The 14,632-nt window shown below is 33.3% G+C and overlaps 1 protein-coding gene across 2 annotated transcripts in view; it reads left to right on the top strand.

Moving 5' to 3' along the window:
- The window catches only part of ADGRL4 (adhesion G protein-coupled receptor L4), a 109,259-nt gene extending 101,343 nt beyond the window's left edge, over positions 1-7,916 (top strand). Inside the window, exons 14-16 of one of the 2 annotated variants that reach the window (XM_063106098.1) lie at positions 5,597-5,688; positions 7,160-7,328; positions 7,767-7,916. In XM_063106098.1, coding sequence (XP_062962168.1) covers positions 5,597-5,688; positions 7,160-7,328; positions 7,767-7,829 — 324 coding nt within the window. In that variant the 3' untranslated portion in view covers positions 7,830-7,916. The remainder of the gene's footprint in view (positions 1-5,596; positions 5,689-7,159; positions 7,329-7,766) is intronic. The other variant, XM_063106099.1, reaches the window with a different exon arrangement.
- The last annotated feature ends 6,716 nt before the right edge of the window (positions 7,917-14,632 follow it).

The raw sequence follows: 14,632 nt of genomic DNA, 5'->3' as shown, positions 1-14,632 counted from the left end.
GGCACTTAAAAAAATTTAATACACTGTCAAACAACAGAATGTGTGTGTTAAACTTTGAAATAACTGCATATATCTGAAGTTAAAAACAGATCTCTACATAGATAAGTATCACTTAAGATGAAGCAAGGGAAATGATTTTAAATTTAAAATATTGCTTTCTCTCAGGGGTTAAATGTCCATGGCTTTGAATGATTTCTTTTCACAGCTATTTTCATTATCTTCTGCATTCTAAAGTGCTGCAATGAATTTCAGAGTTGTTTTTTTTTTTTAATTTTATTTTATTTTGTCAATATACAATGTGGTTGATTATTGTGGCCAATTACTGAAACCTCCCTCCCTCCTCCCTTTCCCCCCTCCCTCCCAACAACCTCATATCTGTTCGCTTGTCGTATCAACTTCAAGGAATTGTAATTGTTGTGTCTTCTTCCCTCTGACAAAATTTAAGAGATCTTATGTTCACCATTTAAGGTTCTTGTCTTGCTTATTCCTATAAAAGTATCATAAACTCCTAGCTGACAATCTAAAACTGTTAAAAATAATTGATTCAAAAGTCATAATGAACTAATGTTCATTTATAAGTCATTAATTAGCCCCTATGCTTTTAAGCCACTAATATTTAGAGATAAATAAGGGAACCGCAGCAGATAAAATAAACACATATAGGTAAACACTAATGAGGAAAAATGCAAATAATTTTGGAGGCACCATTTTCTTAATTAAGGTTAATATCAATGATTTTTCGTGTATTTTAAAGAATTACTCAAGCACTCAACTCTGTTTTCATGGTGTGGCTACTGACGTCTAAGTGTAGTGCTAATAGTATCTAACTGTTCAATCCAAAATGCAGACATTTTTTATCTGTTCTCAAAGTCATTACCCCTGGGTTAATTGCAGACTTTTCTATAATCAGAAATACTTTTGAATTCTATACAGTCTTGTGTTGAGCGATTCCTTTTACTTCCTCTCAGATCCTTCCTATTTATTTCTTAAACTTTTCCTCTCAAAAGATACTTTTCCATACCTTATAAACTGCATCGAGTTTCAACTTAAGTACATAAAATCTTATGCCTTTAGTTGCCTTTAGGTGACACTGATTATTTATGGTTTTTGTCTCTGTTAGAAAAATAATTTAAAGTAGCTTATATATTTCTGGATAAAGAGAGAATGCAAGCAATGTAAAAGGCGTAAGTGTAGGTTTTGCCAGTTACCCCAAATTTGGTGGATCATATGGTACAATGCCATTTTATAATATTTAGCAAATTTAGGATAATTAAAGAAAAAATGATGCTAAATAATTCAGAAAATTATAATTCTGGTAAAAAATTATTATTCTGATAAAAAATTAAAGAAAAAATATTCTGATGCTTTTTAAACAGCAAGGAAGACTTCATTTGAGACTGCTGTGATAGGTGTCAAAACTAAGGCAAAAGGGGAGAGAAACTGGCTCAACTCTGAAAACAGTAAAGAAAGCTGGAGATTTTTAGCCAAGGAGCAGGTTGAGGGTAACGAAATAGTAACTAAGAAGAAACAGCAAGCATAGTTGGAATTCTTGCTAGTGATTTCAGGATTCTTGCTGAAAATCAGGCTAGGGTAATCAGATATCAAGGGTGGGAGATGAGAAATTTGATTAGGTATTGAGAGTGATCAGATATCAGGGGTGGGAGGATTGATTCTCTCTAAACTGACTTAGCAGGATTAGACACTGAAGCCCAAGGTCAAGGCCTGGTTGAGAAGAGGGCTCAAAGGAGAATGATTAAAGTTTGTTCAAGGAGAATCTTTGTCAGTTTTCTAATGACTAAGGCAGGGGAAGAGCATGTGGGCATACAGAGTTTGCATTGTGCAAAACAGGATAGAACACCTGTCATGCTCTACATAAATAGAATTGTGGTCTGATTTTATCATTGAAGTTTCAGTTTTTTTAATGAAAGCACACTAGGAGGCAGTATGTAGACAAGGTGGCATTTAAACAGAGGTGGTGAGAGAATGAGCCATGGGAATATCTTGGAGCCCAGCAAGCACAACTGCCCCATGGCATGCTTGGTGTACTGTAGAAACAAGAGAGAACCCAGTGTGAGTGGTGTGACATGGTTAAGGATAGAGAAATAGGACTTGAGGGAAGAGGTATAGTGGAGACCAAATCATTTCAAACCTTAGAGGCCATTGTGAGGTCTTTGGCTTCAACTCTGAATAAGATGTGACACCGTTGGAGGATTCTAAATAGAGAAATGTCTGACTTAACATCTAAAGAGATCAATCTGACTGCTGTGATGAGACAGATTGCAGGAAGGCAAGGATAGCAGCAGGGAGATCAAATGGGCAGTTTCCACAGTAGCCCAAGGGAGGCATGATGGTGGCCTGCTTCTGCACAATCGCTGTGAAAATGGTAAATAGTGGTCATATACTGAGTATGTTTTGAAGGTATAGGTGAAGAGTTTGCTGATGGATAAGCCTGATCAGCTAGAAAAATGAGATTTTTTTTTTTTTAGATGGGGAAGATTACAGCAAAAATATGTTGTTTGAGTCAAGAAGAGCACCTTTGTTTTTGACATTTTTAACTCATGATGTTTATTATACTTCCAAATGGAGGAGTCAGATAGGGTCTGAGGATAGGTAGTATTCTGAACCATTGGGTCTGACCACGTAGGAAATGAGTGTATGTAGATAGATCCAATGACTGAGATTAGGAGTGATCATTGATTTTCTCTGTGTTGTCCTTCTTTGTCTGTAATGGTCATTCAAGACTGGCTTAAAAATCATATTTTAGGGAGCTATCACCTGTGATCTTTTGTGCCATTATGCAAATAACCGCATGATGCTTTCTGAATTGTGTTGTAGTTACCTGTTAACCAATTATTCCCTCCATTTCACTGTAATTTCCTTGAGGAAAAGGCTATAGCACATAAATGATTCTTGAATAAAAAAATTTAAAAATTCTTTGCACATGAGAATAAATCTAAGTGATATTTGTCCCTGTCTACCTCACTCACATCATCGCATGCAACTCTCCACTGGTTCACTGCACCCCAACCACGTTTATGAATTGTTGAAAGGCACATCGCTTTCTTAACTCAAGCCTCATGGCTTTTTTCTATGCTGTTTTTCTTCACGAAATGCCTTTCTCCCGTCATTCTTTAATCTGCTAATCCATTGTAATTCATCAAGTCCCAGTTTAAGTGCTAAGTCCTAAGAGAGTAATTCTTGAACCTTCATTCTAATCCATCTCTAGTTTGTCCTTTCCAAAAATCCAAATTTATGAATTAATACCATTCACCACAGTTTGTGGATTTATATCTATTTGTATGCTTATTTGTTTACTATCTATTAAAGATCTATGAGAACAAAAGACCATGTCTGTTTTACTCATTGATACGTACCCAGCCCTTACCACTGTACCAGACACTTAACCCCTTTAAAAAGTTCTTAGAATAAATGAAAGTAAAAAGCTCCACATATTTGTACTATTATCAATGAATATGGGTAATATAATCAAACTATTTGTGATTTTGATTACACAAAATTATAACACATCTTGATAAAAGTGTTTTAATTGGTTTTCCCTTACATTTGGGAAAATATGAGCTTATTGGAATAAGAATTAGTCTCCCACTTTCCCAGCAGCACCTGGTTTTTATGCATATGTAAACATTTTTGGTTTTGTACATAAAAAATGTATTTTCCAGATCTGTATCACCCCTAGGGAATGTTCCATTTCCCTCTTCACTATTTTAGCATGTGATGTTGAAGAACATATCCAAAATGTATATGCACTTCTGAGAAACCATAGCAGTAGGGGCAACTATTTTTCAAACTCAATCTTATCAAAAATAGAAGTTTTAGAAACTTTAATAAATTATGGGTTTAGAGAATAGTTTCTTAATCATTTAGTTATTTTGTCTTATAACTCTTCCTTTGTTAAGATAACAAGTTCAATATAATAACTCATAAAAATTATTTGAAGATTTTCAAACCAACAATGGTTTGGCATATGTTATTTATACTAGCCAAATTTTAATACTTTTTATTATTATAAACCATATCTGCATATATTTATAAAATTAAATACTAACGTTGTTTCCAAATTTATACAAAAATGCTATAGCTTTTAAAACCTAGAAAATACTAAGAATTTCTCTTTCATAAGTAGTAAAGACTATTTATAAAATTAAATATTATTAAATTGTCATTTTAGTCAATTATTTGAGCATGCAAATAGGGTAAAACTGTCAAATGAATCAATTTAAATATACTTTATCTCCCCTCTGCAATTGCTAAAGTCTTTTCTTTGTATGGAAAAATTAGTTAATTATATAATTAGAAGTAGTGGCCATTTGGAAGGAGGAAGAAGGGATCAGACCCCTTATTCCTCTAAGATTTTCTCTCAAGGACATTTCTATCGAGAAGTGACAACATGAAATTCTCCAGCCCATTTTTTTCTACCACTTTTTCTATACTTTTTATACCATTTTTTACTACCACTAATTTTACTTTTATATAATTACTCAATTTCATTTTGAGAGGCTATATAAAATGCCTTAGAATACAGAAAAAAGTTTTTCATCACTATACACTTCTGAGTTACTAGTAGAAGAATTAGCTGAAAAATATAATATTGCACTTTCTATTATTTCAAAATGGCTTTCAAAAAATGTTTGGATTAGTAAAATGTGTTCAACAAATTATTAATCTACCAATTATTTCTATAATATTTAATATTTTTAATCATTAGTATACTTAGAATAGATATACATTTAAAATATACCTCTCATTTGAATTCTGACACTGTAAATATGATTTGAAGGTTTCCAAAAGCATAGGAAAAAGAAGGAAAAGAAGAGGAAACTTTTTGTAATGCAGTCACATTAAAAAGGGAGAAAATTCTGTGTATTCTATTTAGCCCATATTATGAAATGTAAATAAAACAATGTGTTCATTAATAAAATGTATTTGCCTTCCAACAAACATTCATTTCATTTATGAGTATTTTGAAAGCTTCTGAAATTAAGTCTAGGGAAAGGAAATCTCAATATAAACCTTAGGAGAGATATCTAGATGAACCATACAAAAGAAAGTACATTTTCTAGCAATAGAAATTGAGAGTGTTTTCTACAGTCTTCTAATTTCCTTTCAATTTTTCTCTTCCAGTCTAAATTTTTAAAAGGTGGACAGATTATCACTAACACTTCTCTAAGAAACAATATATAATTTAGTGAGCAAAAGTTTTCTAGTATTTTTAAAGCTTTCCAAACCAAAATTTATCTTAAAGTGTATATTAATCCTATTACCAGCAGCAGGTGATACTCATCAATATTTAGGTGTGATGGTAACATCTGAATAAGTTTCTTGAACAGGTTGCTTAGCACAATCTGGCAAGTTGTACTAACTACCATTTGTACCTACAATTTTCAGTGATATTGTAAAGATCAACCGCGGATTTATTTGCCTAAGTCTGTGGGAGGGTTTGTACTTTGTAATTTGGATAAAAATGCCATGATTTTTTGTTTTCTTATTGAAATATTTACTATTTGTTTATTTCCTTTATATGTATCTAATTCACTATGAAAATTATTTCTTCTTTGAAATTAATATATTTTCCCAGGTTAATCTCTTGGCTTTTGTAGTTATCATATACAAAGTTTTTCGTCACACTGCAGGATTGAAACCAGAAGTTAGTTGCTATGAAAATATAAGGTAAATGTTTCTTTAAAGTCCACATTCTTTAATAACTAAAAGCTTTTGTTACTTAAAGTACAAATAATTTTTGAAATTATTTTATTTTAAATGATTATTTTACACTTTCTTCCACATTTAAAATATGCATTGAAAAACAGCATTTAAAATGTTTAATAAGACTACAATCACCACAGATTAAATGGTGAGTGAAACAATATTTTCAAACATACTCCCCTTTGAAAGGAAAAAGATGATAACTGTTTTAAGGTAAAAATAAGCCTTAGTGATTTTCTTCTGTAAATCATTTCTCAGAGCTTAGTATTGTTTCTTTCTTGTCATTCCTAGTTTGCATTTTCCCATGATTTTTTCTTCAACCTCCTCTCTTTAAAACTAATTTATTGAGACCTTGGAAATGATTTGTTCAGGAAAAGTTGAAGTACATTTTAGGGAACATTAGAAACAACTGACTTGGGTTGCTTGGGAACACTCCTGTAGTTTCAATACCTTGCACAAGATTTATAGTTGGGATTTAACAAATGTTTGATCGATTACTTTCTTTTAGTCCTCACCATTCATTAGTTTCATGTATTGTGCTGGTTTTAATAAAGTTGAAAATGACTCATTTTCTGAGGTGCACTGCTAAAACGCCTTCTGCAGAAAATGATTGGACTAAAAACGAATGAGAATAATGATAGTTGCTTCATTTTCAAGGCAATGTGCTCAGTGAGCATGATCGAATATTGTTTTATCAAAAGTCATAGGTTGAAAATATGTGAGTATGTGTGTTTTGTTTTGTTTTGTTTTAGTTTTTAAAAAATCAGTATTCTGACATGAATTTATTTGGAAGTAACTGTACTGCAAAAGCAAAAACAAAAACAAAAACAAAAACCTAATAACCCTAGTTTTATATCCAACACTTTTTTCTCTACTAAACCTGAAAGGAAAGCAGAGCCTTCATTGATGTCAAGGGCATGTGCTGACCCAAGTCCACATGGTATTCTTTTCAGTGTTTCCTAGGGAATATGTTTCCTAACAGATATAAGTCTTACCTTTGGGAATTACTGCAACATTAGATTTGAAATCAAAGCATACACAGTGCAGAACACCAGATAAAAATATTTTAAGATTAAAGAAACACCTTTTAAAGTACCATATTTTTTAAAAAATTATCAGTATCATGGCCCTTTACTAATTCCTCCCTTCCCCCCCCCCCTTCTCAAAAGTACTATATTTTAATAATGCTATCTTGATTTCGGAAGCACATCCCCGTCTCAGTGCAGTAGCACACCCCCGTCTCAGTGCAGTAGCACACCTTAAAGGCTGTCCCATGTAACTGCAGCGCAACTTGTCCGTTTCAAAATCATTAGTGGTCTTTGTGAAAGATTTCTTGGTTATACCAAAAACTCATTTTCCACATAATTTGAAGAATTTGGAGGATGAGTTGAATATACATGGCCTTCTTAACTGAAACCTGACAAATATGTTATAGGTCTTGTGCAAGAGGAGCCCTTGCTCTCCTGTTCCTTCTTGGCACCACCTGGATCTTTGGGGTTCTTCATGTCGTGCACGCATCAGTGGTGACAGCTTACCTCTTCACGGTCAGCAACGCCTTCCAGGGGATGTTTATTTTCTTATTCCTGTGTGTTTTATCCAGAAAGGTAAGCATTTTTTTTTTATTATTTTGGTCAACCGTGTACTATACTCACGTAGCATCAGTTACCAAATTGATAGAAAATTCTTATTCTCTTTATGGCCTAAGCACAGTGTATTTTAGTATCAGAATAATTAGAACACCTTATGCATGTAGGGAAGTACGAGGATACTTCAAAAAGTTGGTGGAAAAATAGAATTGACAGATGATACAAATCTTTCCTTGAACTTTTCGAGGTACCCTTGTACACTTTTTAAAAAACCCAAGTGGCTATTAGGTATATAAATATAGCTTGTATCCACTTGACCATATTCTGACAGAGTATCATAAAGCAATAATACTTTGGAAAACCACATATAACTATTTATTATGATGTGAAAATAATTTGATGTGATTGTTACAATTATGTTTAACATTTCTTCCTTTCTTTTTCTTTTTTTTTAAGATCCAAGAAGAGTACTATAGATTGTTCAAAAATGTCCCTTGTTGTTTTGGATGTTTAAGGTAAACTTAGAGAACTATGGATAATTATAGCTGCAGAAAAATTAAACATACAAGTTATGGATGACTAATGTATAAAAATGACTTAATCAAATTATCCAGTTATTAATTGTTAGATACTCAAATATTTTAAACCAGTTTTATTGTTTACAGTATAGGAATTGCAGATAATGAGGAAAAATTATCTATTGGATAGCCATAGTATGCTTTTCTACATGATACAGTTAGCGATGTCAAAAATAGCATTGTAGATATTTGGAAAGTAATTGGTTTCTCAGGAGTGATATCACTGTGCACAAGGAAAGATTTTCTTTCTAACACAAGAAATACATGAGTGTCCTGAAGCAAACCACTGGCTTGATATTTTTGTGATTCATTTTGCCTTTTGAAACTAGTCCCCTACCACCTTGGTAATGAGCTCTGTTAGGGAAAGTGGAACACAAGAGAATAAAGGGGCAGAATACAAAGCAGTAAAAAAAGAATGGCTGTTATAACAATGAGATGTATTTTGAATAAATTTGTTTTTTCTGTAAACTAGATAAATTGTTGAGATAAAATAAAGAATTGAATGAACACATCTTAGTATTTTGTGAATTGTTCCAACTTAAATTTCTACAAAAACAACTCATATCTATTTACTATATCAATTTCTTTCATAATAGTCTAGAAAAAATTGCACAAATTTTTAAAAATCTGTTTTTAACTTAAGATTGAGCTATATTCTGTTTCTCTACTTATTTTACAGATTGTGAATTCAGATGCTTAAACAGAAAAATATTAATGTGTCAAAATATTGTTTATGTCTGTAAATGTAAAAATAGTGTATATAAAGCTCAAGTATTCTATTCTATAACCTTTCAGTATAATGCAAAATGTCCTATCTCATTAGACTAGTATATTCAAATTCTTTATTATTCTTAAATTTAGAAATATTGTAACTCATACTGCGGTGCTACCTTTTAATTTACTATTTTTTAAAGGGCACTGTAAATATGAAAGTATTCATAAAGTGAATTGTTATTTTTTGCTGTTGTTCAGAAAAGTACACATTTAAAAATGTTATTTATAACAAAGAAATCACTGTAGAAGATTTTGCAGTGGATCTATTTTCTGACAGTTTTTTACCATCTATTAAAGCATATCTGCTTAAATGTATGTCTTCTATCTAGCCTCAAATCTTCTCATTAAAATGTAGAAGTGGTAGTTTTATTTCAAAAATGTGTAATTGTTCCTCACCTACCTGTAAAGTGTGCCAATATACTCAGTGCTGCAATTTTTAATTAATTTCTCCAGCTGTTAAAATGAAGTTGGCCAAATCTTGCTCTAACAAATAAAATGTTATCTAAATGAAGCCATCTTGCTACTGCTTTTCTGAGTCGTATTCTCAAGAAAAATGAACTACCTGCCAACTGGTCTTTTACATTTTTTGAGGACCCATGATAATAACTTTTCATTACCTCTTCTAATTTCTTACATGGTAAGTCTGTAACCTGTTATCATTGTCATTACAGGATAGTGTTATAGAAACGTGATATTGAAAAACTAATCTGTTCAATCAGTGTATACAAAACTATGTAGTAGGCAGAATAATGGCCCCTCCAAAATGTTCATACCCTAACCTTCAGAACCCGTGAAGATGTTAAACTACATAGCAAGGAGAATTAAGGTTGCAGATGGAATTAAGGTTGCTAATCAGTAGACCTTGACATGGGGAGATGATCCTGGATTATCCAAGTGGGCCTAGTATAATCCCAAGGCTTCTTGTAAGTAAAAAAGGGAGGCAGAAGAGGAAGTGTGTCACAGTGAATTAATCACTTTCACTTTGTGTCAACACTCTATCTAGTACTTATCTATTTAACATTTATCACAATGTGTTGCAATAATTTAGCCTGAGCTCAGGACATTTGTTGTACCAAGTTTTGTTCTTCCTTAAAGGCAGTTTTGGCTTCCTGAATCAATGATTTCTTATCTTCTGCTGCCTCCTGACCACATGATTGCTGTGATTACAGGTTTGGACTCTCTGAACAGTCTTCCTTTTGCTGTTTTGCTTTAGGCATTCCATACTGGAAGCCCGCTGGGCAAGCCTGCCGTGCTTGTCTCACATGTTGTGCAGTTAGGTGGAAAGGGTTGGCCCTGCAATCTCTCATTAATGAGCTAAGAAGGCAGAGGAATCAGGCCACCAGTATAGTGTTGAGCTTATACTACAACTTGGATTTTCCAGGTTGCTTGGGAATTTGTAGGGAGCTTGCCGAACTAATAAAGTAGTGCTTCATTTTCCATTTGGCTGTTATTCTTCATATTCCTCATTCTACTTCCTCATTTGATAGTGAGTAGGATAAATATTAGGATTTGAGACCCAATCTCCTCAATCTGTAAAATATATTCCAAATTCATAAATAAATACTAATGTACAAGCTCCTCTTTTCTTCGTAAACAAGTGGGGAGGGGGTGTCAGAGGATCTCAAAAGATGCAGTCAAAGAACTCAACATTTTCACCTTGGCCTCAAACAATGAAATAGATGGACACCAAAGGAGTATAAGACAAATTCTCTGACTGTATGAAAACTTCCTATTAACGAGAGATGTAGTAATCACCTAATAAAAATATCTGTTGGTCATTTGATTGCACTGTGATTAGGAAAAAGATAATTACATATAATATAACAATTAGAAAAAGTGTAAGAGAGTCTATAAGCAGAAATTCCACAATCTACATACTATGCTTAACCAACAAATATCACACAGTACTCTGATGATAACATTTCTTCAGTCCTTTTCAATTCAATGCCAGTCTCTTAAAATTGAACAATAACTGCATTTCATGATTTTCTAATTCCATCTAATTTACTATACCCAGCTTTTATAGCCTACAAAATATAAACCTTTTTTTATGTACCATTTTTAGTTGTCTAATTTCCCCAGCACAAATTCTTGAGGAAAGCATGAATTGTAAATTCAGTATGGATCCAGAAAGAGTACCCCATTGTTCAGGCTCTTCTTCTACCTGGAATATCTTCTTTTGTGCAAATTCTGCCCATCATTCCAGGCCCCTCTCTATGAAGCATCCCTGAACAATTTGGTCCTTGTTAATTTCCCCAGTAACTACAACTATTGCACTTACAAGGTGTACAAGATAACATAGCACTTAATAGGGACTATCGTGAAGTCATCATTCAGTGTTCAAGCCTAACACTCCTAGGTTTTAGGTTATAGATGTGAGAGAAATAATTTACTATAAAGAAAAAATGTTTCCTCCTTGACAGCTGATACAAATTTCAATATTAAATTACACTATCTCATTTAATTCTCACAGTAATATACACAATTCTAACCTCATTTTTTAATGTGAAAAGTGTTTAATGTCATACAGCCAGGAAATTGCAAAGTTAGTGTTCAAATTCAAAGCCCCAGCTCCTTCTCCTCCCCACTGTGGATTCTCAGGAACTTGCTCAGACTCACTGAGATAGGAAGTGAAAGTAGCTGAACTCATACCCAAGCTTTCTGCCTCTCCAGGGCATATTCCACAGCTATAAATGTGTGTAATATAAGGACAATATTCTGTTTACTATCTTGTTCTTTAGGGGGTGGAGGAAGCATGACATGCTTTTTTAACATGGGATTTTAACATGTCTTTTCTACATGCATATGCAATTTGAAATAAGTACCTATCATGTGTTTTAAGTATTGTGTTTTCTTATTTTTACTCTTTGCTTGACTGCCCTGTCCCCATGTGTTTATTTCTATCTCTCATCCCTACTCACACCCTCAACCAGGAGATTATTTTTAACAAGCATGTATATTACTCTTCCATATTTTTCTTCCTGTTCACATCATTATATTGAAACCATTAATATAAAATCACATTATAAAAACATCTCTGTTGCTTTTCTTACTTAGTAAATTAACAGATATAGCTCATTAATTCCTTTTAGTGGCTGAATAATATTCCATATTGAGGATAAGCCATAAATTGCACACTGGTATGCAATCTGGATTAACACAATAATATATTAGAAGACTTCAGTGCCTTTCAGAAATAATGTTTTCTATGCCATATGGCTTGGTCTTGTTATTGAAAATACCAAATGTTAATAGTAATTTTTTTTTTTATAATGGATGTGGTCCCACATGGATAAGCCGAAACACTATAACCCCTTCATTGATGTAAAGGTGGCTTGTTATTTCTTGTATTTAGTGAAAACCATTCCATGGATTTGAGATCCACAAAGCTACCTGAGCATTTTTATTTAAGTGAAAAGGATTTGAATTATTTACTCTAGATTGATGGCTTGAGCAAGCATTAAGAACAGTAGGCAATCTCAAAGTACCAAACATTTTAGTTGGTATTTCATTCAGATGTTACACATCATAGGTTTGTGTGATAGTTATGATTAACATAAAATGAGAGGGTTAGTTTAGCTGCAACAGATCTCTTCCAGTGCCGATGTACTATGTTCCTAATTCCAACCCCCCATTTTGAGACATTGTAAATAATGCAATCTATAAAGTATATTACAATTTTATGCACTCAAAAATAAGGGAAAATATAATAGGTTTCTTTCAAAATTGTCCTTAAGAAATGTTGTTTCATTTCCTATTGGGCTGCAATTTGCCATATATCAGCATCTAAGGGCCAGGCTGCTCAACCAGAAAATGATTATTTTCTTCCTTTTTCTTAATGTATCGGAAGAGAATCTAAAAGAACTTTCAGTAAGCAGGGGGGTTAATTATTCTGGCAGTCAGTTTAGCTTTGGAAGTTTTAGGTAATAAGAACAGCCTAAAAAAGACTCCCTGCTACTGTTGCCTGCTGTGAAGAAACAACCATGTGTTGCCACCGCTGCAAATATTGTTCAAATTACCCTAAAACCACCCTGCTTTTCTGTGCCTCCTGACTCCTGGAGAGCAGCACTGTGCCAGTGAGGTCATTTATTCTGTCACTTCTGCCTACTCGGCAATCATGACAACTACATCTTTCTCTCAGTGTAATGCCGGAGGCTTTTCTGCAAGACCTTATATGACCTGAGTGAGGAAAGTAATTATTCAAAACAACATCTCTTCTTGTTCCTCAAGTGCCACCAACTCCTCTGCAGAACCACCCAAATGCTCCCCAATTTGATCGTTCCACTCAGATCAATTTTTCAGATTCTCCTAGAGGAATGTGTGAACAATCACCTCTCACTTCTTACAACCTTACTTTCAGAGAAGCAGTACAGCGTTGTGGATACAAGCTCAGACTGAAGTCAGACTGCTTGGGCCAGAATTGCGTTTCTACTATGTGAGTGTTTAGTTATGCCATCTTTAGCAAGTTACATCCCTGTGTCCCAGCTTCTCATCTATGAAATAGAGATAACAACAGTACCTACCTCATAAAGTTGTGAGAATTAAATTACTTAATATATGGAAGATAATAAAGTTCATAGCATATATAAAGTGGTATCTAAGTATTAGCTGTTATTATTATAACCTGGATGAACAACTATTGTACACCTACCAGGTACCAGTGACTGTTCTAGGTGTGTGGTGGAATTCACTAGTAAAAATCAAACAAACTAATAAAAAATAAACATAAATTTCTTGTGCAAAGTGAAGATTCCTACATTCTTGATTTATCAGCTAGGTATTTCTGAAACAAGCAAGGAAACAGTCAAAACAAAAAGAATCAAAAATAAAGTAAAATAGTAGCTTTATTTTCTCTATTTTCTATCACCTTCCAATCTACTTACTCCAACCCCCATCCCACCCCCACCAAAAACCTGTAACTTCAGATTTTATTGCCATTCCTTGTGGAAGTGATAGTATGTCAGAGAGAACTTTAAATGTTCGACATTGTCGACATATTCTTTGGAGTGGGGTTGCAGTCCAGGACCACACTGCTGTATACACAAAAAAACCCTGCCCACTGCAGGGGCCAATGTCTTTCAATGTGATTAAAACTAAAGTGGTTTTCCTTTATCAAAGTCACATCAATATATTTTTATATAAATCTAAATGCTATTAACATTTCCATGAACTTGCAAAATATTGTCTCTTCATTAAACAGTGCATATAAAGAATGAAATTTTGGTATTCTCAGTTTTCCGTGTATTCCCATAAATGAGGGTGAAATTTACACTGGCCTTATTTGGGTAATTCATATTCTTTGTTCAAGACATTCTGTAGTCACTTCATTTGCTTTTGCTTAATGTTAAACTATAGAAAACATGCTTCTTTAAAACACAATCCTGATAACTTTAAAAGCAAAATCAAATGAGCTATTTTATTACTTGAAGAAAAACAATAAAGGAATTTTCAAGAGAAAAGAAGAAATACTCTTTAATAAATGCCTGTTACTCAAATGTAAAATGCATTTGGTTTCACCTATTATTTATGCTACTTAAATGTTCAAAACTGTTTCCTGAACAATAAGATTTCTTTGTTATTATGTAAAGGTAATTTCTAGTTTCCATATTTAGTACACTAGATATTGCAAATTTTTGAGATAAATGAACTAGGAATTTTATTAGTTACTAATTTGAGAGTTCAAATATTTTGTTACATCTGCCATCCTCGTCTGCATACTTCATCATTCTGATCAAGAATGCCTCAGAGATTAGAAACTTAGTTTTTTATTCCTCCATGTGCTGAAGCGTAAGATATGTTTAGCATCGTGTGATTTTTTTCCAAGTAGATTTGCATGCACAGATTGAATAAACTGAATAATTTTTTACAAAGCCAAGCTTTTTTTTTCTACTTTCCCCAACAATACTTAGCAAATAGGAAGCTCTCTCTTGCTCACCAAAAATCTATTTCCTTGAAAGCAGAAGTGTAGTG

The sequence above is a fragment of the Cynocephalus volans genome, chromosome 8 (genome assembly GCF_027409185.1).
Source record: "Cynocephalus volans isolate mCynVol1 chromosome 8, mCynVol1.pri, whole genome shotgun sequence".
In the NCBI taxonomy this organism is placed as follows: domain Eukaryota; kingdom Metazoa; phylum Chordata; class Mammalia; order Dermoptera; family Cynocephalidae; genus Cynocephalus; species Cynocephalus volans.
This window is presented reverse-complemented; position numbering and strand designations above follow the sequence as displayed.